This window comes from Sciurus carolinensis, chromosome 5 (assembly GCF_902686445.1).
Source record: "Sciurus carolinensis chromosome 5, mSciCar1.2, whole genome shotgun sequence".
In the NCBI taxonomy this organism is placed as follows: Eukaryota; Metazoa; Chordata; class Mammalia; order Rodentia; family Sciuridae; genus Sciurus; species Sciurus carolinensis.
The window spans coordinates 102,434,366-102,457,786 of NC_062217.1; the positions used below are offsets into that span (position 1 = coordinate 102,434,366).

Consider the following 23,421-nt stretch of genomic DNA (forward strand, 5'->3'; position numbering starts at 1 on the left):
TTGTTGGTAGGCTTTTGATGACCTCTTCTATTTCATTGCTTGAAATTGGTTTATTTAAGTTGTGTATGTCCTCCTCGTTCAGTTTAGGTAGTTCATATGTCTCTAGAAATTTGTTGATGTCTTCGAGGTTTTCTGTTTTGTTGGAGTATAGATTTTCGAAATAGCTTCTAATTATGTTTTGTATTTCACTCGTGTCTGTTGTGATGTTTCCTTGTTCATCCGAATTTTAGTAATTTGAGTTTTCTCCCTCTTTCTCTTTGTTAGTGTGGCTAAGGGTTTATCAATTTTATTTATTTTTTCAAAGAACCAACTATTTATTTTGTTAATTTTTCCGATTGTTTCTTTTGTTTCGATTTCGTTGATTTCGGCTCTGATTTTAACTATTTCCTGTCTTCTACTAGTTTTGGTATTGGTCTGCTCTTCTTTTTCTAGTGCTTTGAGCTGTAGTGTTAAGTCGTTTATTTGTTGATTTCTACTTCTTTTTTTGAATGCACCCATGAAATAAATCTTCCTCTAAGTACTGCTTTCATAGTGTCCCAGAGATTTTGATATGATGTGTCTTTGTTCTCGTTTACTTCTAAGAATTTTTTTATTTCCCTCCTGATGTCTTCTGTTATCCATTCATCATATAATAGTGTATTATTTAGTCTCCAGGTATTGGAGAAGTTTCTGTTTTTTATTCTGTCATTTATTTCTAATTTCAATCCATTATGATCTGATAGAGTACAAGGTAGTATCTCTATCTTCTTGTATTTGCTAACAGTAGCTTTGTGGCATAAAATATGGTCTATTTTAGAGAAGGATCCATGTGCTGCTGAGAAGAAAGTGTATTCGTTCTTTGTTGGATGGTATATTCTATATATGTCCGTTAAGTCTAAATTGCTGATTGTGTTGTTGAGATCTATAGTTTCTTTATTCAATTTTTGTTTGGACGATCTATCCAGTAGTGAGAGAGGTGTGTTAAAATCGCCTAGTATTATTGTGTTGTGGTCTATTTGATTTCTGTAATTGAGAAGGATTGTTTGACGTACGTGGATGAGCCAATGTTCGGGGCATAGATATTTATGATTGTTATGTCTTGCTGATTTATGCTTCCCTTAAGCAGCATGTAATGTCCTTCTTTATCCCTTCTGACTAGTTTTGGTTTGAAGTCCACATTATCTGAGATGAGGATGGATACTCCAGCTTTTTTGCTGTGTCCGTGTGCATGGTATGTTTTTCTCCATCCTTTCACCTTTAGTCTATGGGTGTCTCTTTCTATGAGATGAGTCTCTTGCAGGAAGCATATTGTTGGATTTTTCTTTTTAATCCAATCTGCCAGTCTGTGTCTTTTGATTGATGAATTCAGGCCATTAACATTCAGGGTTATTATTGTGATATGATTTGTATTCCCAGTCAATTGACTCATATTTGTTTTTGACATGATTTGGTTTCTCCTTTATTTGGCTATTCCTTTAGGCTAGCGCCTCCTGTTGCTGATTTGCATCGTTGTTTTTCATCTCTTCCTCATGGAATATTTTGCTGAGAATGTTCTGTAATGCTGGCTTTCTTTTTGTAAATTCCTTTAGCTTTTGTTTATCATGGAAGGATCTTATTCATCGTCAAATTTGAAGGTAAGTTTTGCTGGGTATAAGATTCTTGGTTGGCATCCGTTTTCTTTCAGGGCTTGGTATATGTTGTTCCAGGCCCTTCTAGCTTTTAGGGTCTGGATTGAAAAATCTGCTGATATTCTTATTGGTTTCCCCCTGAATGTAATTTGATTCTTTTCTCTCGCGGCCTTTAAAATTCTGTCTTTATTTTGTATGTTAGGTATTTTCATAATAATGTGCCTTGGTGTGGGTCTGTTGTAATTTTGTATGTTTGGAGTTCTATAAGCTTCTTGTACTTGGTTTTCCATTTCATTCTTCAGATTGGGAAATTTTCTGTTATTATTTCATTGAATAGATTGTTCATTCCTTTGGTTTGTTTCTCTAAGCCTTCCTCAATCCCAATAATTCTTAAATTTGGCCTTTTCATGATATCCCATAATTCTTGTAGATTCTGTTCATGATTTCTTACCATCTTTTCTGTTTGGCCAACTTTGCTTTCAAGATTAAATAATTTGTCTTCAATGTCTGAGGTTCTGTCTTCCAGGTGTTCTATCCTATTGGTTATGCTTTCTATGGAGTTTTTAACTTGGTTTATTGTTTCCTTCATTTCAAGGATTTCAGTTTGGTTTTGTTTCAGTATCTCTAACTCTTTATTGAAATGATCTCTTGCTTCCCGTATTTGGTCTTTAACTGTTGATTGGTGCGATCATTTAATGCCTGCATTTGCTCTTTCATCTCCTCCTTCAATACCTGCATTTGCTCTTTCATCTCCTCATTAGCTTCCCTGATCGTTTTAATTACGTACATTCTGAACTCCCTTTCTGACATTTCTTCTGCTGTGCTGTCATTGGGTTTTATTGATGTAGTATCTAGGTTGTTTGGGACATTTTCTTCCCTTGTTTTCTCATATTGGTCAGTTGTCAGTGGGACCCTGAGATATTGCAGTTTCCGCTATTGGCTTATAGTGTCCCGGTAGATTTCCAGTGTTATCACCTCCCAGCCTTCAGTAGCCTGATGTCTTGGAGGAATCTGATAAAGCAGCTCATCCGAAGAAAACTGCCCCTAGCCCCCTACTGGTTCCACGGTTTGGAACTGGCTCTGTGCGGAAATGCTCTCACTGTGGGCCTGCACCGTGCAGCTGGCCGTGTGGGAGGAGCCCACTGCCAGAGTGTGAAGGCTACCTTGGGAAGACTCTAGCTGCCCTGCCCGGCTCCAATAAGCCACCTCTATCTGGGCCTGCCACCCGGGCTGAGCTTTACCCAGTGGGCAGACTCACCCGTGGCTCTATTTCAGTCCGAGTCTCTCAATGCCTCCCCTTCTTAACTCCTGGGTTCTGGAGCGACTGGGGGTACAGTCTCCCTCTAGGCCACCATCTGGGATCGCCTCGTGAAGAGAGCCTGCAGCCAGAGTGGGCAGAGCCGCCTGAAGAGGTCTCTGGCTGCCCTGCCCTGATCCCAGAGGCTGCTTGCGGATCTAGGCTCTCCGCTGGTTCGTAGCCGAGTATGCTGCGCTGCAGTGGCTCCGGGACTCGGAGCTTGTTCTGGTCAGAAAGGCTCTCACTAGCGGGCCAGTTCCGTTCCGAGAACCTGGAGAAGCTGGCTGTGTGGGCGGGGCCCACCGCCGGAGTGCGCAGGGCTGCCTGTGGATGACTCTAGCTGCCCTGCCCGGCTCCGATAAGCCACCTCTATCTGGGCCTGCCACCCGGGTCGAGCTTTACCCAGTGGGCAGACTCACCCGTGGCTCTATTTCAGTCTGAGTCTCTCAATGCCTCCCCTTCTTAACTCCTGGGTTCTGGAGCGACTGGGGGTGCAGTCTCCCTCTAGGCCGCCATCTTGGATTGCCCCCAGTTGATTTTAGTTTGCTATGTAATCCTGAGTTAGGTTGAATATGGAAAAGTAATGGATAGTCATTTTGGTGAAACAGCTTTTTGGCAAGATAGACATCAAGGAATGTGAAAGTACCCAGAATTTAACCTTTATGTATATAACTAACTTTATCTTAGTGTGCCCCTCCCAACCATCTGACAAACACTGTGATGTTATGAAATCAGGAACTGCCCCATGTGCTGATGTAGGCTGAGGTAGCCACCTTGGGTACCATGCAGTTCCAGATAGAGAGTAAGGGTCAGCATTTCAGACTTGGGCAGTATATGAGGAGAGTAGGTTTGCAGGGAAGTAGAATATACAGCAGACTTGGCATCTCGTTGTTAGTGAACATGCTACAACTTCTGTTGGTTAATGGGCAAGCCAGATGCCTGGTAGTTATAAATGTTGGACTTCCTATGTATCCTGTGTCTAAGACTTGGGGGTTAAGGCCAAAGATATGCTTCCTATTCTTTCCCCTCTTTTCTTCCCAAATCTAGACCATGAGACTACCAGGGAGACAGTTGCTATTGCAGAGCCACACTGGGCATACTGCCCCAGCAAACTGTGTGCTGTCTCCCACCATGTGGAGTGCAGGAGACTTCATTTGTTTATTACCAAAAATGTTAATACATGCTTATGGTAACAGTCATATAATTTAGAAAATGTAAAAAGCAAGAAAGCCTCAGATTTAACCAATATTAGTAGTTTGGTTTGAGTCCTTTCAGACATGGTGATATTAATGTATATTTGTATACATATAAACATACACATTCTTTTTCCTGTTCTGCTGTTCCTTTTAGTCACCCTTTTCTTTTTTTTTTTTTTTTTTTTTTTTACCCTTGTGCTGGGGATCACACTCAGGGCCTAGACACATACTCTCACATACTCTACCACTGAACCACATCCTCAGAGCCTTCTAACTACTTTGTAAATATCTTTCCTTGTCAGCACGTGGAAATCTCCTTCCTTGATTTTAGTGGTTGTGTAATACTGCTTTGTATTTAGCCATTAGCCTTTAGTGATGGTCTCAATCATTTCTGAATTTTCTCTGTTACCAATAATGACTGTGGTCTTTGTCATTTGTGTGTACCTGTCTATATCCACATGTTGGAATCTTGGTGTTATTGTATCCAAGCAGTAATATTACTGGGTAAGCAGTATAATTAAGATAAGCTTTGGAGTGAGTAAAACACTAAACATGGACATAGTCACAAAGACTTTACTCTTACCATTGATATACCTTGAATTAATGTATTTATTCTGAAGGAGAATGAATCCTATATTGGATTCGTTTGCATATTCTTAGTCACTCTTTTCCTTTTAAAATCTAAAGTGAAAAGAATATAGAAGTAAGTTCATTGTCCCCCCAGATGGTAAGTTTCTGGTCTAGGTTAGAGATCCAGTCATCCTTTTTTCTTTGTTTTCATACACATATACACACTTTTGTAGCTAAGATAACCTGTGCTCAAAGCAACCTGTGGTTTATATTTAATTAGTAACTAAACCAGAACTATAAAAGGCTTGACTTCTTTATTTGTGTTTCTTGATACCTTGTACTGTTACCAGAAATGGTTCTTCGGTGATTTGTGTGTGTCTTAAAAGCACCCATTTTCTTGCCTGTTCAGCAAATTTCTTTTTCTTTCTTTCTCTCTTTTCTTTCTTTCTTTCTTTACTTATTTATTTATTTATTTATTTATTTATTTTTAGATGATATCTTCTCCTCTGGTCTCCAGGCTAAGACAACCAAACCAAAAATCCAATCTGCACAGGCAGCACCTGAACTAAGACGTGAACACAAGGGATCTAACATATTTGATGATCCCCTGAATGCCTTTGGAGGCCAGTAAAGCATTCAGAGTATCCATGTCTCACCCTTCAGCTCATTCTTCAGTAAAGGATGCTGTCTTAATGCTTATTGTTTTAACCTCATTATACACAAAGCAAACAATGAAACAGTTAGCTCACCTTTTACCCAATATACTTAGTATTTTCTGCCGGGATTTTAACCATGATTAAAACTGTAAAACACAAATAAATGTTTCATGGTGGTTGGTGTGTTTTTTTTTTAAATTAGCCTCAGCAGGGTCCTAAGATTAGAAGAAATCTATTTGTGGCTTTCATAGGTTATAGGGAATCTGAAAGTAGCAAATGCTAGACAATGACCTTCAGTGTTTGTTACATGCAGGAAGTCCTAGCTTAGGAAAGGCCTTGGCAGAAGAAAGGGAAAGGAGATGAGAGATTATACTTCATGAGTCTTAGCTTCAGAGGTTTCTACCTGAATTCCAAAGATTGCTCTGCAGGTCCTTTAAGGAAACATTTGGCAAACTATGGCCCTCAACCATGTGGTTTTATAAAGTTTTATTGGAAAACAGCCACACCTATTTGTTTCTGTATTGTCTATGGTTACATTCAACGAGACTGAATGGTCCATGTCTAAAATGTTTTTATTTGCAAACATAAACAGTTTGCTGACCTTTGCTTTAAGTCACTCATTTCTATCCTTGGAGGTTTGCATTTTCTTGTGGAGTCAGCAGGGTGAACCCAGGTAATATTAGCAGGGAGACATACTTAAAATGGAAATGTCAGCCTCCAGAGCAGCAGTGTGCTGCAGAGTTCTGCACTGATGGATATGTCTCCATCGGCCAGTGTGGTAGCTACTTGCCACATGAATGGCTCACCCCTCCCCCACCTCCTAGCCACGTTTTACTGTGCTGTGCCATATCTGGCATGATCTTACAGGCTAGCCAGGCCTCACAGATGCTAACACCATTAGCAGGTTCCTTGGACATGTTAAGATTGGACTGGGAAACTGGGCAGTGTTGCATGCTTATAATCCCAGCTACTTGGGACACTGAAGGAGGAGGATCACAAGTTTGAGATCAGCCTTGGCAACCTAACAGGACCTTAGACTGGGGGAGTTCCTCATACCCACACAGCCAAAGATTTGTATGGCTCCCACAGGTCAGCAGTGTGCCGTGCCCTGCTGAGAGTGGCTTGATGGCAGAAGAGGCACTTACCAATTGCGTTCTCCTCCTATACCTTTTATTTGTTTCCCTTGTATTCTTTAGGTTGTATGTTCAGTTTCCTGCTCTGAGATCAAGCCCACTGCAAGATTTGTCACCAAATCTATTCACCAATCATTAGGATTGATTCTAGCGGTTCATGAAATTAGAGTTAAAAACATACAAACTGCTATATTGAGAAGTTTGTAAAAGGAATGGCAAAAAAAAAAAAATTCCTACAGTAGGCACTTTTCATGCTATTTTATTTAGTCTGTGTACTACCAGATCAGTAACATCCTAATTTCATAGATAAGACTAAAATCTGGGAGAAAAAGTGGAATTATGGAACAAGGTTGGATTTTTAATTTTTTCTGAGATTCAAATTTGGCTCTTGTACTTAAGAGCTGTTTAATTGTAAGAAATTGTCTTTCCTTCCTTAGCTTTATACCAGCTTTTCAGAATTATGATTGGGGAGAAAATATATGAAGACCCCTTAACTACGTGGCACTCAAAAAATAGTACATGACACAAAATGAATGACTTAATCAGATTGTGGAGCTTCCAATATTAGAAACCAGACAAGTCTGCCTGACTCCAAAGCCTATATTGTCAGTTCTCTGAATTTGGAATTAGGGTTGATAAACAGTTTTTTATTAAAGTCTATCAGAGGCACTAGTACTTGGTTCTGTATATGAAGATAATGATCATGCCTCTGTCTTCAAGAAGTTTCAACTCTTCAGCATTAAGCAAGTGTAGAGTTTTAGAACCCAACCAATGGTGAGAATGACAAATGAAGGGCCTTACCATACACGCCCCAGTGTAATATCAGTAGTTTGGTGGATTGTGGAGGTTTAGAGAAGGAGAGAATACAGAGTCTGGTTAGGTAGGTGTTGGATTCATCCTAGGCTAGTTCCTGAGTCATAAAATGAGGATGAGTGAACCAGAAGGAGTAAGGTTGTTTCCTTGTCAGTTGAATAATCCACCTAGTGAAGTGGGGTCAATGAGGTTGGAAGTTTTGTTAGGAAACCACCTATGTGGAGAATGAAGCAGTGGGGCCCATGTTGGGTTCGAAGATTCATGTTGTCTTGAAGCTGGTTACTGCTTACACCCCCAATTCAGCAGCTTGGAAAAGTGGAACAGGAAAAAAAAAAAAAAAAAAGAAAAAAGGTGGCTGGGATTTGGAATCTGCACTGCCCACTCTACAACTGGTTTGCAGCCTTCCTAAGGTGGATGAGCTGTAAACAAATAAAGCCTACGGAAAGTTATCTGATTTCGCCCTTGTCTTCAGCAAGCATGATAATGTCCCCACTTCTCAGATGAGGCAACTGAGGCCAGAAATGCTAGGATGCGTTTACGTTAAAGGAGGGAGATTTGTTGAACGCCCAGGATGTATTAGTAGTGTCCCAGGCTCTGGAAAAGCTACCACTGGACAGTGCCTGCCCGGGATCCACCTATCGCCTGAGGGTCATTAGCGGGTCCCAGGGAAGGCCCTGTTACATGCAGGCTCCAGCCCCGCCTTTCGCCGCAGACGGTGTGGCCGATGGCCAGCTGCTGGCTTGAACTCTAGTCAGGGTGTTCACTGTTGTGGTAATAAAGGCTCAACATCCGGGCCTCTCCTAACCGACAATCATCACTGAACGCAGAGGCCCCGGCGTCCGAGCAACCGCCGAGTTGGGCGGCAAGTCCCCACCCCCTTCCCCACTGATTGGAGGGCGGCGTAAGCGCCGGCGAGCGATTGGCAGGCGGTGTCACAAAGGGCGGAGACGCGGTGGCCGCGGAGCGTTGCAGGTCGCGCCTGCTGCGGCGACGCTTTCGGACCTGCGCGTCCTTGTCGGCCTGCGTACGAGCGAGGGAACGGACCAGACAGCCGGTGAGGGCGAGCGGGCGAGCGTGCTGGATGGGGAGGGCGCCCTGGGCCGCGGGCCTCTGAACTGGGGCGCGCCGTCGCCGCCCTTCGCGGGGCTGGAGCGGCGTGCCAGGCAGCTGGGCCGCGCCCCGTCCGAAGCCCCCACTGTGCTGCCCGACTCCAGCCGTCGCAGCTGCCCTGGGATCGGCGCAGAGTGCCGCCTTTGCGCAGGGCACACACTCGCGGGTTGGTCCCCTCCGCTGGCCGAAGCGGGCCACCCCGCTCTCCTGCCCCTAGCGGGTGCTGTTCTCCAAGTCGCTGTTCCCACGGGGAGCGCGGCCACAGCCCTCCAGATTGAGACCGGGGCGTCTCGGTAGCACCGAGGAGCAAGGGCTGCGCAGGTGATTTGTGAGCATGCAGCGTGTATGTATATTGAAGGCTTGCGTAGGCGCAAACCCCTAGTTATTTCCCAGTCCCACTCGCCAATCTACTCCAGGCTGGAATTAGGTTACAGAGGTATCGTGGGGTTGATGTAATTTTGTAGCTTGCTTTTAAAACGTTAGGGATGTTTTCACACACCAGTAAATATAGATAGATCTGGGTCTGTAATTAATGCACATCACATGGTGGATATCTTTAAGTTGGGGGAAAAGTTTAAAAGGTAACTACTCTTAGGTGATAAGCTTCTTAGAGCAGAGAGTGAAGCAGATTCCAAGTCACTGACACATTTATTCAGTGCCATTATTTCTTTATGTATCTTTAACTTCCCTTTCATGTTTGGAGGTTGTTTTCAGAACTTTTTCAGAAAAGATGACAAATGTTTTGGGAATTTATTTAGAATGGCTTCTAAATCATTACTCTTAATAGCTAGGTATGATTTTTGAATTATTTGTAAAAATTCTGGACTACCTTTTTCTCCACCTGTCTCCTTTCTTTTCTATTTTTAAAGCTATTCTTGCATCATTTTCCATCTTTGAATCTTCATTGCACCCCTCCTTTTCCAACATCCTGTGGCCCCCAAAATGATTAGTCACGAATAACCACATGGAGATGCCTTCTGTGGACTCAGCTTTTAGTACTGGGTAGGTCTGTGGCCCACTAGATTTTTCATTTGCTCTTCTAATTCTTCAGTCTGGTTTAACCAGAGTACATGATTTCATTATGTTTCTTCTAATGAAAAGTATGACTGTTTTCAAGAGGAAGCATTTTAAATCAGTTATGGGTACTATTCTTGGTTCTTTTGTATATTACAAATAATTCCATTGACTGGGCCTAAATTACCATGGAAGTTCCAGCATAATTAATGCTTGTACTTTATGCTCTTTTTTCTTATAATCTATAGTCACTATGTATTCTTGTTCTAGATGAAGGACTTCTAAATCTGTTACCTTCTACTCTCTCCCTAGATGGTTTATTATTTTCAGGGTATTGCTGTGCAAGAGCACTGTGCTGAAGAAATACTCCTTGTATATTCTCTGTATCTAAATTCCTGAGTTAGGCACTGCCTCACCTATGCCTGCCTTTCTGTAATGTTCATTTCAGCATACCTGACTTCTGTTGCCAGAGCTGCTACTTTGTAGGTGTAGGGAGTGTTGTCCTTGAGCTAACAGACACTGATCATTCTGTAGTACACTCTTAGTTGATGTATCATGGTAAGTATGTTTTTTGTTTTTTTGTTTTTGGTACTACGGATTGAACCCAGGAACACTTAACCACTGAGCCACATCCCCAGCCCATTTTGTGTTTTATTTTGAGACAGGGTCTTGCTAGGTTGCTTAGGGCCTCACTAGGTTGCTGAGACTGCCTTTGAACTTGCAATTCTCTTGCCTCAGCCTCCCAAGTCACTTGGATTACAGTCATGTGCCACCACACCCTGCTAAGTATGTTTTTAAGAATCAACATGTTAACCAAAATCATATTTTAAAAGCAATTGTTTCAATGAGGGAACAAAAACGGATTGTGGTTCTAGAGCTCCATATAGTCATTTTTCCTATAGACATTTTACTACCTTTTCCCTTTTTTTAAATTGATGCATTATAATTATAGATAATATTGGAACTCATTTTGACATAGTCATACAAACATGAAATGTAATTTTCTCCACTTCAGTCGCAGTCCCCAGTACTTTCCTCCTTCCCTCCCCTTCCTGTTCCCCTTCCTCTACTGATCTATTTACAGTGTTTTAAAATATACATAAAGTAGAAATTCATTCTGGTATATTCATATATGTACATAACATAGTTTTATTGATTTCATTCCGCTATTTTTCTCCTTTCCCATCCCTTTCTCCTTCCCCTTTCTCCTTAATCCCCTTCTGCTTTGCTGATCTCCCTTCTGTTTTCATGGAATTCCACCGCCCCCCCCTTTTTTTCTTTGAGGTGTAGTGGGAATTAAACTCTGGACCTCACACTTACTAGGCAAGTGCTCTACTACTGAGCTACATCTCCAGCCAACATTTCACTGAAAAAGATATAAGAATAAATATTTAATGAACCTGAGCAGCACAGTTCATTATTTAAAGCTTTTCTTTAACAGTAATGGGCTTTTGCTAGTATTGCCAGCAATAACAGTAGCATAACAGCACTCAGAACAACTGCTGTTAGCAACAGCTTTTCTTCCTGTGATGCCATTTCTTTAGGAGCATTTGCAATTTGCCCAATGTTTTTCAGGTTCCTTAGTAAATGAAATTTATTTCCTATTAGTATTATGAAGCTCACACTATAACAAAATACATATATGTGCAGATCTGTCATGAATTGGGTACATTTTGGTGGGATCAGTACATATTTCTGTGGGAAATGTCCCTTCAAACAAACTTTTGGAGCATAACCAATACTTTCTCTCTTTAAGATAAAATAATGCCTTACATATATCATAGTTTTTTTTCCTAAGGATCAATTGAGGAAGTGTTTTTCTTATTTAATTCAACAAACTTTCAGTGAGTACCAATATGTGAAAAACACTGCTAGATGATTGGTAAATCAAAAATCTTTCCTCTCTTAAATAGCTTATAATTTAAAGGGACAAGAAGACTATGTAAACAATTAAATTAATTGTTATATGATATAGGTAGTGGTGCAAAAGAGAATAGAACTGGGCGTTCTGATACTCACTTATAATCTCAGTGACTCAGGAGGCCGAGGCAGGAGGATTGCAAGTTTGAGGACAGCCTCAGCAAAAAGAAAGACCCTAAACAGTTTAGTGAGACCCTGTCTTAAAAAAACACAAAAGCGGCTGGGGGTATAGCTCAGTTGGTAGAGTGCTTGCCTTGCAAGCACAAGGCCCTGGGTTCAATCCCCAGCACCGCAAAAAAAAAAAAAAAAAAAAAAAAAAAGCTTTGGGGATGTGGCACCCCAGAATTCAATCCCCAGTACCCAAAAAAAAAAGAGAGAGAGCAAGCAAGAGAAACTAGATATAAAAGGTTTTGTGGGATAGTTTATGTTAGAACTAAGTTTAATTTATGTATTTTGAGTGGCACTGGGGATTAAACCCACAGCCTCTTGTATGGTCCTTAAGATATATCCCCAGTCTCTTGAACTGAGCCACAGAGATGAGTAGGTCCTTATTAGGTAGTAATGTGTGGGTATGTAGTGAACAGAGCAGTACAGGAGCAAAGATACAGAAGCTGGTACGTTCCAAAGCTGTGAGTGGAAATGATTATAGAGGATAAATTACCAGAGGGTTTGGGTGAAATATGCAGATAAGTAAAAAAGGGACTAGAAGGTGAGACCTTAGGAGCCTTTCTAGGGAGTCTGAATGTTATCCCATACTCACCTAACCCTCCCAGGGTACTGGGGATTTAATCAAGGAGCACTTTACCATGGAGCTACATCCACAGCCCTTATATTTTTTTTTTTTTTTTTTTTTTTTAATTTTGAGACAGGGCCTGGCCACATTGCCAAGGCTGGCCTTGAACTTGAGATCCTCCTGCCACAGTCTCCTGAGTAGTAGGGGATACAGTTGTACGCCACCACATTCCAGCCTGAATGTTAGTCTGTAGATGCCATCATAGGACCTTGTACTAAGAACTAACAGAATTAGTTCCATATTTTCAAAATAAACTGTATTCCTCATCATATTTTATTAGGGAAACATAAAATAAGACACTACTACATGACTGCTTAGGATGACCACAATCCAGAACACTGACAGTGTCATAGAAAATGTGATGGGGATGTGGAGCAACAGAAATTCTCATTCATTCCTGTGGGAATGCCAAAATGATATAGACAGTTTGGAATATTATTTAGTGTCTTCCTAAAAAACTTAACATACTCTTATCATACAGTCCACAGTTGCACTTTTTTGGGATTTGCCCAATTGTGTTGAAACATATCCTTACAAAAACATGAATACAATGCCTATAGAAGCTTGTGTTCATAATTGCCAAAACTTGGAAGTATCTAAGATATCCATTAGGAGGTGAATGGATAAACTCTGTGGTACATCTAGACAATAGAATATCATTTAATATTAAACTCTGTGGTACATCTAGACAATAGAATATCATTTAATATTAAAAGAAATAAGCCATCAAGTCATGAATGATGTGGAAGAACCTTAATGCATATTACTAAGTGAAAGAAGTCAATCTGAAAAGACTGTATATTGTATAATTACAACTATATGATATCCTGGAAAAGATAGGCTATGAATACTTTTAAAAGATGAGAAGTTGCTATAAGTTGGGAGAAAGGAGGGATCAACAGGCAGACCCACAGGATTTTTTTTGAGCAGTGTAACTACTCTAATGCTATCATTACAAATATATGTCTTATACATTTGTCCAAACCTGTAGTTTATAAATCAACAGTGAACCCTAATGTAAACAATGAATTTAGGGTGGTAATGATGTGTAGGTTCATCAGTTATAACAAATTTATTATGCTGGCACAGGATGTAGCTAGGAGGAGGGAGGGAAGGAGGATGGGTGAGCTCTTCTGTATTTTCTGCTCAATTTTGCTGTGTACCTACATATGCTCTTTAAAAAAATAAAGCATTTAAAAGGAGAAAAATTTGTGTCTTTAACTTAGATTCATTTCCATCATTGGTAAGATTTCACTTCGGTGCATTCTAAAGTCAAGAATAAACATTTTAGAATTTCGACCTTTTCTCCTGCGTAAACACAGATAATAGAGAGTATAGTAATTACTGAACAGTGTGATAAAATGACACCCTATTCCAATTTTCATGAACTTTATTTCCAAAATTTGTTTTAAAAGAAAATTGATCTATTGGAAGAAGGAAGCACAGGAATCAAGGGTAATAGCTGGGCTTTGAAAATGGCTCAGTTGAGAGCTAATGAACTCCTGAAATTAAGTTGAAACTAAGTCCTAACCCATGTGAATGGAAAGGGTAACATAACAACATACAGAATATTAAGAAGTCATATTGTCAAGATTGGTCACTTCCAGATGTCATGGGGTTGAAGGAAAAATCCAAAATGTTTCCTAAATTTCTGGCTTGAGTGACTGAACGGTGGTACTATTTAATAAGGTGAGGACTACAGAACAGAAGGAAGGTTTGTGGGAAAGATAATTATTTTTGGATATGTTGGATTTCAGGTATCTTTGTAATATCCAGAGTTCAGATGCCTGTCATGCTTTTAGAGTGGTGATTATTGATTATTATCGAAACCACAATTTTTAGATAACTAAACACATTTCTATTAAGATTATGATTTCAGTGATAGCTCATATCCATTTGGTAGAAAAAATGTATGTATAACACATTTTTTATTCTTAAAATCCTTAATGTTCACCTTGACCTGCTTACTCTGAGGCTTTACCCATCCTGAAATATATCCAGAAATTTACCCATCTTTAGGGAACATTTCCCAACTGATTCTATAAAGCCAGTATTACCCTGATTACAGAATCAGAAAAATTCAAAACTACAAATTATCTTGTGATTATAGACACAGATCCTCAGTAAATTGTACCAAACCAATGCAACATATATGAAGGATTATGTGTACGAATACAATTTAACCTGGGAATGCAAGTTTAATTCAACATACAAAAAATGTAATATATTAAATCATTAGTAATGATGAAAGTAATAACAGTAATTATAAAAAAAACTATGCTTATTTAAGTGGATACAGGAAAAAAAAACATTTGACAAAATCTATACCCCTTCATGGTATAAACAAAAACCCCAAATGCTAAAAAAGCAGGAATAGAAGGGAAACTGATCTGAGAAGATTATATATGAAAACCTCAGTAAACAGCATATCTAGTAGCAAAACTTAATGCTTTCCTCCTATAATCAGGAATAATACAAAGATGTCAAACCATTCCTAGTCAGCTTATAATGTAGATTCAAAGGACTTACTATAACCAAGAAAAGGAAATAAAGAGCATCTAGATTGGAAAGGAAGAAGTAAAACTATATTTACAGATAACATGATCTTGTATGTAGAGCTTATATATAGAAAACATTAAGGAATCTACTACAAAACTATTAGAACTAAAATAGTTATGCAAGTTGCAGGGTATAAAATTAATATATTAAATGAATTTTATTCCTGTACACTAGCAATGTAAAAAATAGGATAATTCCATTTATAATAGCATCAAAAAGAATAAAATACTTAGGAATAAACTAAAGTATACAATTTATATTCTAAAAAACAAAATACTTGAAAGAAATTAAGACAGACTGAAAGACTGGAAGGACAATGTTGTTAATATGGAAATACTCTCCAAGAATTTTTATCTACAGACTCAATATAATTCCTATCAAAATCTCAGCTGACGTTTTGTAAACTCAGCATATTCATCCTGAAATTCACATGGAAATTCCAGGGGTATTAGAGTAGTGGTCTGGAAAGAGAAGAACAAATTGGAGGACTCAACATTTCCTGTTTCAGAACTTAAAAGCCACAATAATCAAGAGAGAGTATTGCTGAAATAAGGATAGACCAATGGAATAGAATTAAAAGTCTGAAAATTAAACATATTTATAGTCAGTTGATTTCTACAAGGGATGCAAGGCAATGGGGATAGGACAGCCATTCCAATAAATGATACTGAAACAACTGGTTAAACACATGCAAAAGGATCAAGTTGGACTCCTACCTCACACCATACACAAAAATAAATTCAGAGTGACCAATATCTATAAATTAAAAGGTAAAGCTATACATTTCTTAAGAAAGTTATATATATATATAGTGAATCTGTTACCTTGGGTAAAGCTAAAGTTTTTAAATATGACAACAAAAGAAAAAATAGAGAAATTGAATTTATAAAAATTGATGACTTCTGAAATTGATAAAATCAAGAAAGAAAAAGACAACTCACAAAATGAGAGAAAACATTTGCTAATAATATACAGGGTAAAGGGCTTTTATCTAGGATATTTAAACTCTTACAACTCGATAATAAAAAATTAAAAAATGGACAAAGGATCCAAATAGAAATCTCTGTAGAAGATGTACCAATGGACAATAATCACATAAAAAGATGTCCAAAATTATTAGCCATTAGAGAAATGCAAATCATAGCCATGACATACTACTACACAACCACAGGATTGCCTTAATCAAAAAGACCAGAAGTGGAGAATTTGGTACCCTCATTCATTGTTGGTGGAACTGTAAAATGGTTCAGACCACTTTGGAAAACAGTTCTATAAATTGCTAAACATAGAGTTACTACTGCAAAACTCAGCAAACGTATTCCTAGAAACATACACACACATAAGAAAGGAAAATATGTCCACACAAAAACGTAATTGAATGTTCATCAGTAGCATTATTTGTAATAGCCAAAGACAGGAAACAATCCAAATGCCCATCAGCTGATGACTGGAAAAACATGATGTATATCCACACAAGGGAATATTATGTACCCTAGAACATAAACGGACTTTGAAAACATGCTAAGTAAAAGAAGCATTTCACAAAAGATTGTATATCATGTAATTTTGCTTATGTAAACTGTCCAGAATAGGCCAATTACGGAGACCAAAAAAGTAGATTAGTGGTTGCCTTGGTCTGAGGGGCAAAATGGGGAAATTTGGGAAATATGGCTACAGGTATGAGGTTCCTTTCAGGGTGATGAAAATGCTCTAAAAGTGATTGTGAGGAACTGGGATATAGCTCGGTTGGAGACAAGTTGCAAGGCTCTAGATTCAATCCCTAATCCCCACACACATACACAAAAGTTGTCTTGATGATAGTTGCACAACTCTCAAATATGCTAAAAACCAATGAATTTTAAACAATGAATTTTGTAATGTATAAATTATATCTCAATAAAGCTATTTTATAAAAAAGTTTTCCCTACCGATCCAAGAAGATGTGTTTTATCCTTACAGTTTAAGTTAAGGGGCCTCCCCCTTTACCCCAAGAGTTCATTGAGTAATATCATTTATCAATTTGATTATTCCTGTGTTCCTGATTCCACACTTATAATTTTTTGGGGGGTTATATTAAACCCAGGGGTTGGTTTCCAATGAGATACATCCCCAGTTCTTCTTATTTTTTATTTAGAGACAAGGTCTCCCTAAGTTGCTGAGACTGACCTTGAACTTGAGATCCTCCTACCTCAGCCTCCAGATTGCTGTATACACACATGTGCCACTGTGCCTGGCCCATACTTGTAATTATCTTACTACTTCTGTTTAATGTCTTTGCCTCTTCTACTTATTAGCCATTGTAGTTTTTTAAAAAACCTTTCTTAGTTTTAGATGGACACAACACCTTTATTTTATTTATTTTTATGTGGTGCTGAGGATTGAACCCAGTGCCTTACATGTGATAGGTGAGCACTCTACCACTGAGCCACAATTCCAACCCTCATGGTATGTTTTAAGTAGAGATCATCTAATATCTTTTTTTTTTTTTTAAATTACAGTGCTGGGGATTGAACCCAGGGCCTTGTGCTTGCAAGGCAAGCACTCTACTGACTGAGCTATATCCCCAACCCTCTTATCTAATGTTTTTTTTACCAATATTAAACTCCTTTTAATGTTATTGATAGATATTCTCTGGAAATACAAATGCTTATTGGTTATTCAGTGGTTCCTATTTTTAAACAATCTATTAAGATTCTTGTGATTCCTTTTGTCATGATTCAAATATGCAATGGCTGCAAAGTTATGCTTTATAGATTTAGATGACATAATTTATATATTTTTTGGAAAAGGATATATATTTTTGAAAATCTTATAAAACTAAGTTGATATGTTGAGTTTAAATATCAACATTAAAATGATTGTTTACCATATACTATATGTTAGGAATTGTTTTTAAGCTCTAGTAAGATACATTAAAGTATCAAAAACATACCTATTCTGCCTGATGTGGTTAAACATGCCTATAATCCCAGCAACTCAGGAGTAAAGAGGATCACAAGTCTGGGCAATTTAGTGAGATCCTGCCTCAAAATAAAATTAAAAAGGACAAGGCACATGGTCAGTGATGAAGTGTCCCTGGGTTCAATCCTCAGTGAGACAGACATATGCACATACAAAAAACATCTCTATCTACGTATACCTATTCTTAATTTACAGTCTACTTTGAAGAGTGGTTTCAGAGGCAGTGTGAAAAGTTCAGAATTGTGGTCTGTCTGGAAGATTCATGTGGGCCAGAGTTATTAAGAAAATCGTTATGGAAGAATGAAACTTTCAGACTTGTTTAAAAAATTATTCTTTCTTTTTAGGTACAAAACTCAAAACATGAACAACAGTACATATTACCAATGTTCAAAGTTGATTTGGCTAGAACTGCAATACAGTGCCTACGACATATTCTAGAGGAATTAGAAAAGTCAAAGTGATGGACAACAGAAAAGAGCCTCCATTCTTCAATGAAGATAACGTGGGACCATATTACTACAAACTTCTTTCTGTGATACCATGGAACTCTTCATTGAAACATTAACTGGAACTTGTTTTGAGCTGAGAGTTTTCACCCTTTGAAGCTGTTATTTCTGTGAAAGCAAAAATTCAAAGATTGGAAGGTACTAGTCTTTCTATATTTTTGGGATATGAGGATAAAATTTGCTCATCAGGAAAGTATAAAGTTTTTTTTAATGGAGAAAATTTCAAGCATATGTTAGAAAGAATAGTATAATGAACCCCAGTATGAACCTACTACCTTTCCATTCCTGTTTTCTCTCCACCTTGTTTCCTTTCCCCCAAATTCCTTTGAAGCAGATCTCTAGCATAATGTTAATGGTGTGATATCATATTTCAAAACAGTTTTTAGCAGGTTAAAGGACATGTAAATTTTGTCATAACTATCTTAGGTAATTTTAATGGGAAATGCTTTTCTGGAAAATTGTCTATTTGCCTATATTTACTACCTTATTACATGAATATTTTTAAGGTAGTCTCATGTGTTTCAAATTTCTGTTGCATCTGTTGTTATGGTGCTTTTTTATTCTAGATTTGTGACTTATCTCTTTGGCAGTCTTGCCAGGAGTTTTTCTGTTTTATTGGTCTTTCCAAAGACAGCTTTCATCTGTGTTCTAGCTGTTTATTTTATTAATGTCTGCGTTTGGCCTGCCTTTGACTTCTTTGTGCATAATCTCTACCTTTTCTTAGTATTAATTCATTAATTTTTTTCTGCTTACTTGAAGTTTAAATCACTCTTCTTTCCCTATGTTTCTGAGCAGAAAACTTAGACTTGGTATAAGATCATCTCTTCTAAACATATATTTAATGCTACAATTTCTTCCTAGGCATTGCTTTTGCTGCATCCCACAAATTTTAATGTTGTATTTTCATTTTCATTTAGTTAAAATATTTTAATTTTTTTCTTGAAACTTTTCCTGACCCATGCATTAGTTCAAAATGTATTATTTCAATTCCAGACATTTTGTTTTTTTCCAGCTGTCTTTTTGTACTGATTTCTAGTTTAAACTCTATGTGATCGGAGACAATTCTATTCTTTGAATTGTTAATGTGTGTTTTGGTGCCTTGGATTGTGTTTGATGTTTGCTATAGTTGAAAGTGTCAGAGGCTTCAGATTCTCTAGCTTTATATTTTGTCTCCTCTGTTGTCTTGGGTTACCTTAAGAACTCCTTAGAGTCTGTGTGGTTGACAGACCTTTCCATTGCAATCTGCAGTTAGTTTTCTGGTACCTTTTAGTTTTGGTGGTGAGGTTTTGGGTAGGGGAAATAGTCTATAATTTTATTATTAAATATTATTCTTTAGTGAGTCTAAGTCCCTGGCTTCAGCCTTCAAAATGTATATTGGCATCTGCCTTCCCTCCACTACCTAATCCCATAGGAAAGCTTGAAGGGCCTGGTCTCCAGTAAAGGTAATAGACTTTTGTTATGTATAGTGTTCTGGTTGTTTTACAGTGTTTATTTTCCCCCTGCCTGTGTCTAAGCTACAAGGGAGTCTTTCTTGGCTCTTCACAGTGAGAACCTGTTAGAGTTGTGTAGAGATAAAACTCATGAAAATATGGAGCTCTCCCTAAGATTGTGGTCCTCAGGAATTTCTCAGTCTCCTGGTGGAGCTTACTTTTTATCTACCAGTCATCAAAATTACTATTTGAGTGTTCCTTCCAGTTTATGACTTCAGAGGCTTCTGCTTAGGTAAGTAGCTTTTGGCTGTGAGTCTGCACATCTCTACAGATTTTAAGGTAGTAGTTTGCTTAATATCTTATTTCTGTGATGGTTCCAAGAAACCTTGTTGGTGTCAGTTCATTCAGCTATTTTTTGGTATGGATAGGATTGACTCTTTTTACAAGCCCATATTTATGTGTTGGAGCTGAAATTGAGAATCTCAGCTTGAAATCATTTGTTTTACAATTCCTTTCAAAAACTGTGTTAGCTCTGCCCTAAAAGTTGAATTTCATTTTCATTAAATTCTTTGTTGGCAAAATATTTTATTTTAAAGAATCATTGTCATTTGGGGGCTCTGCAACCATGGCAATATATAATATTAAATAACTTGATCACTTTTTATAGTTCATACACACTCTTAATATTCCAACTGGTAACATTGAACATGTTTTCATTTGTTTTTTAAATGAAAGTATAATTTCATATCATAAAATGTACATATTTGTTTACTCTGGCTGCCATATCAAAGTACCACAAACTGGGTAGCCTAAGCAACAGAAATTTATTGTCTTACAGTTGGGGCCAGAAATCCAGGATTTTAGTGTGGGTTCCTTAGTATTGGTTCCTTTTGTAGGCTATTAGAATCTTTCCATGCCCTTCATTTAGTTTATGGTGGTTGTCTGTCAGTCTTTCTCATTTATTAATTGATGCATACCATCTCCTTGCCCATCTCCTCATACCATCTCCATATTTTTGTCTTCAATTTTCCCTTTTTATAAGGACATATCATATTAGATTAGGGCCTTCCCTAATTCATTTGAACTTCATTGCATCTGCCTTTGACTAAGGTCACATGCTCAGGTTCTAATGATTAGGAATTTAACCTATGAATTTTGAGGGGACACAATTCAACCCTTAACAAGTGGATAGTTCTGCCAATATTGGCAAACATTTACAGCTGTGTCACCACCACCAGTGGTTAGTACATGTACATAGTACAGGCTGGGACCTGGTGGCAGGAGGCTGAAGTGGGAGGATCACTTGAGCCCACAACTCAAGACCATCTGGGCAACACAGTGAGGCCCTATCTCAAAAAAACCAAAAACCAAAAACTAAGCAAACAAACAAAAACCCCTACAGAACAATTCTCTCACCCATCAAAATTATCCTGTGCCCTTGCTTTTGTGGTCAACCCTTCTTTTGTACACAGCTCCTGTCAACCACTCTCCTGTTTCTATTCCTGTATTTTGCCTTCCAAGAATTTCATATAAATGGAATAATATACTGTCTTTTAGTCTGCTTTCTTTCCCTTATTTACCTTTTTGAGATTTCTGCATATTGGTACATTTATCAACACTATCCTGTTTATGGCCAAGTAATGGTCCAGCGTATGATATCAATAGTTACTCATTCCCAAATTAAAGGACATTTGTATAGTTTTCAGGTTTGACAGTTATAAATAAGCCTTATGAGCCTTCATATTTACATGGGAGCATAGGTTTTCATTTCTTTTGGGTAAATTCTTAGGAATGGAATCGCTGAGTTATGTAATGTGTATATTTAATTCCAAAAGAAACTGCCAAACTGTTTTCCAGTTTGTATTATTCATATAAACTGTACCACTTTGTATGAGTAATATACAGTCATATGCCCTATAAGGTTTCGGTTAACAACAGTAGGTCTCATCACCTAGTATGTCATAGCTATCTTAATTTTAAGTATACTCTATTAAATTGCCCAATGACAAATCTCATAGAATGTATCCCCATTGTTAAGCAACACATGAAGTATGAAAGTCCTAGTTACTCTGCTTCGTCATCAGTACTTATTATCTTCTGAGTTGTTTTTGTTTCTTTTTTATCATTCTAATAGATATTGGCACTATTTCACTGTAGTTTTAATTTGCATTTCGCTAATGATGTTAAACATCTTTTAATTTCCTTTCTTGTTATCACCTAAAAAGTTCAGGCTGCTATAACAGAATACAATAAACTGGGTAGCTTAAACAATAGAAATTTATTTCTGAAAGTTCTAGAGGCTGGAATACAAGTTCAGGGAACCAGTAGATCCAGCACCTGGTGAGGGTACTGTCTTGAGAAAAAGGAAAAAGAAGGTTTAATGCTTTGCTAGCAAAGGAGAAACCCAGGGGACTCCTGTCCCAAAGGCTGTGATTCTGCCCACCAGCAGGAACAGGAGGCTTTTAAAGAAGTGACTCAAAGGCTACTTTGCACATGTTCTCTGTTGAAGTTGTAATTCACTTATTAATTGGGAGATGGTCATTTCTGAGATCTTCTGGTAGCATCCCCAACTCTGGATTACTTCATTCCTATGGTGGGTGTGTACTCAGGGACAGATAACTCTGCCTAGGATGGGGAAGAAAGGTAATCCTGTTTCCCCCTGAGAGAAATTAGGGAGGAGCAAGGAGAGAAGAGAAAGAAACATGTCCATTTAAAAATAAATTGCAATGGCACAGCAGTAAGGGTTATGTTTAAAGCATAAAGTAGACCACTATCACATTTCCCCACTGTCAATTTCCAAATTCCATTTCTATGGAAAAATGGGTGACTACATCTCCAAACTGCTTCCAGCTGAAAGGGGGTGAAGTTTGGGAAAGTAACATAGGGCAGGGATCATGCTAAGACAACAATAAAGACAGCAAAGCATTACTTTTTTGTAAATAATTAGCACATAAACAATTAGTATTTCAGCCAGTCTTTGAAAACCCCAAGGACAGTAACTCACGATCTTATGGATAAAAATAGGATGTAGGAGGTTCATCAATGTAGAAGGTTAGGAAGATTTATAGGTCTATGAAATCAGACTCAGATTAACTCAGGACAAATTTGCGACTCCTGTGATCATTATTATTAGTAACCTTGTGGCCCCAATTTCCTGGCATTGACTAATTAGCTTTCTGTATTAATGGATTTGCTTATTCTAGACTTTTCATATAAGTAGTATTATACCATATGTGACCTTTTGTGTCTGGCTTCTTTCATTTTTTTCCAGGTGCATCATCTGTAGCATGTCTTTTCTTTCCTTTTCATGACTGAATAACATTCCATTGCACACATACGTACCACATTTTATTGAAACCCCACCCATCAGTTTGAAATCTGGCTTGTTTCCACTTTTTTGGTTATTATGAGTAATGCCATGATGAACATTCATGTAAGAGTTTCTGTGTGAACATGTTTTCATTTTGTTTTGAGTATATATCTGGGAATAGAATTTCTGGGTTTTATGGTAACTATGTTTAACAGTTGGAGAAAACTGCTAAACTACCAAATTTTCCCCTAGTAATGCACTATCTCACACTGTTATTAGCAATGTAGGAGGGTTCCTTTTTCTTCAGATCCTCACAAGTACCTGTTGTTTTCCATTTTTAAAATTATACTTATCCCACTGAGTGTGAAATTGTATCAGATTAGATTTATACTTCCGTAGTGATTTAAATGCTAAATGTTTTTTGGTATGTCTAACATCTTTGGAGAAATGTCTATTCCAATCTTTTGTACATTTTTTATACTGTGTTTTATGTTGTAGTGTTGTAGTAATTATATATTTGTGATACTACCCTTATCAGATCTATGA

At 38.0% G+C, this 23,421-nt stretch overlaps 2 protein-coding genes across 2 annotated transcripts in view; both read left to right on the plus strand.

The window, feature by feature from the left end:
- LOC124984859 (WASH complex subunit 2A-like) overlaps window positions 1-5,496 on the plus strand; it is a 66,954-nt gene extending 61,458 nt beyond the window's left edge. The window contains exon 31 of the mRNA XM_047552946.1: window positions 5,162-5,496. Within this exon, the coding sequence (XP_047408902.1) occupies window positions 5,162-5,301 (140 nt within the window). The 3' untranslated portion in view covers window positions 5,302-5,496. The remainder of the gene's footprint in view (window positions 1-5,161) is intronic.
- A 2,699-nt stretch (window positions 5,497-8,195) lies between these two features.
- The window catches only part of Zfand4 (zinc finger AN1-type containing 4), a 65,470-nt gene continuing 50,244 nt past the window's right edge, over window positions 8,196-23,421 (plus strand). The window contains 4 exon segments of the mRNA XM_047554624.1: window positions 8,196-8,326; window positions 17,974-18,153; window positions 18,156-18,220; window positions 18,222-18,273. Of these exon segments, the coding sequence (XP_047410580.1) occupies window positions 18,090-18,153; window positions 18,156-18,220; window positions 18,222-18,273 (181 nt within the window). The 5' untranslated portion in view covers window positions 8,196-8,326; window positions 17,974-18,089.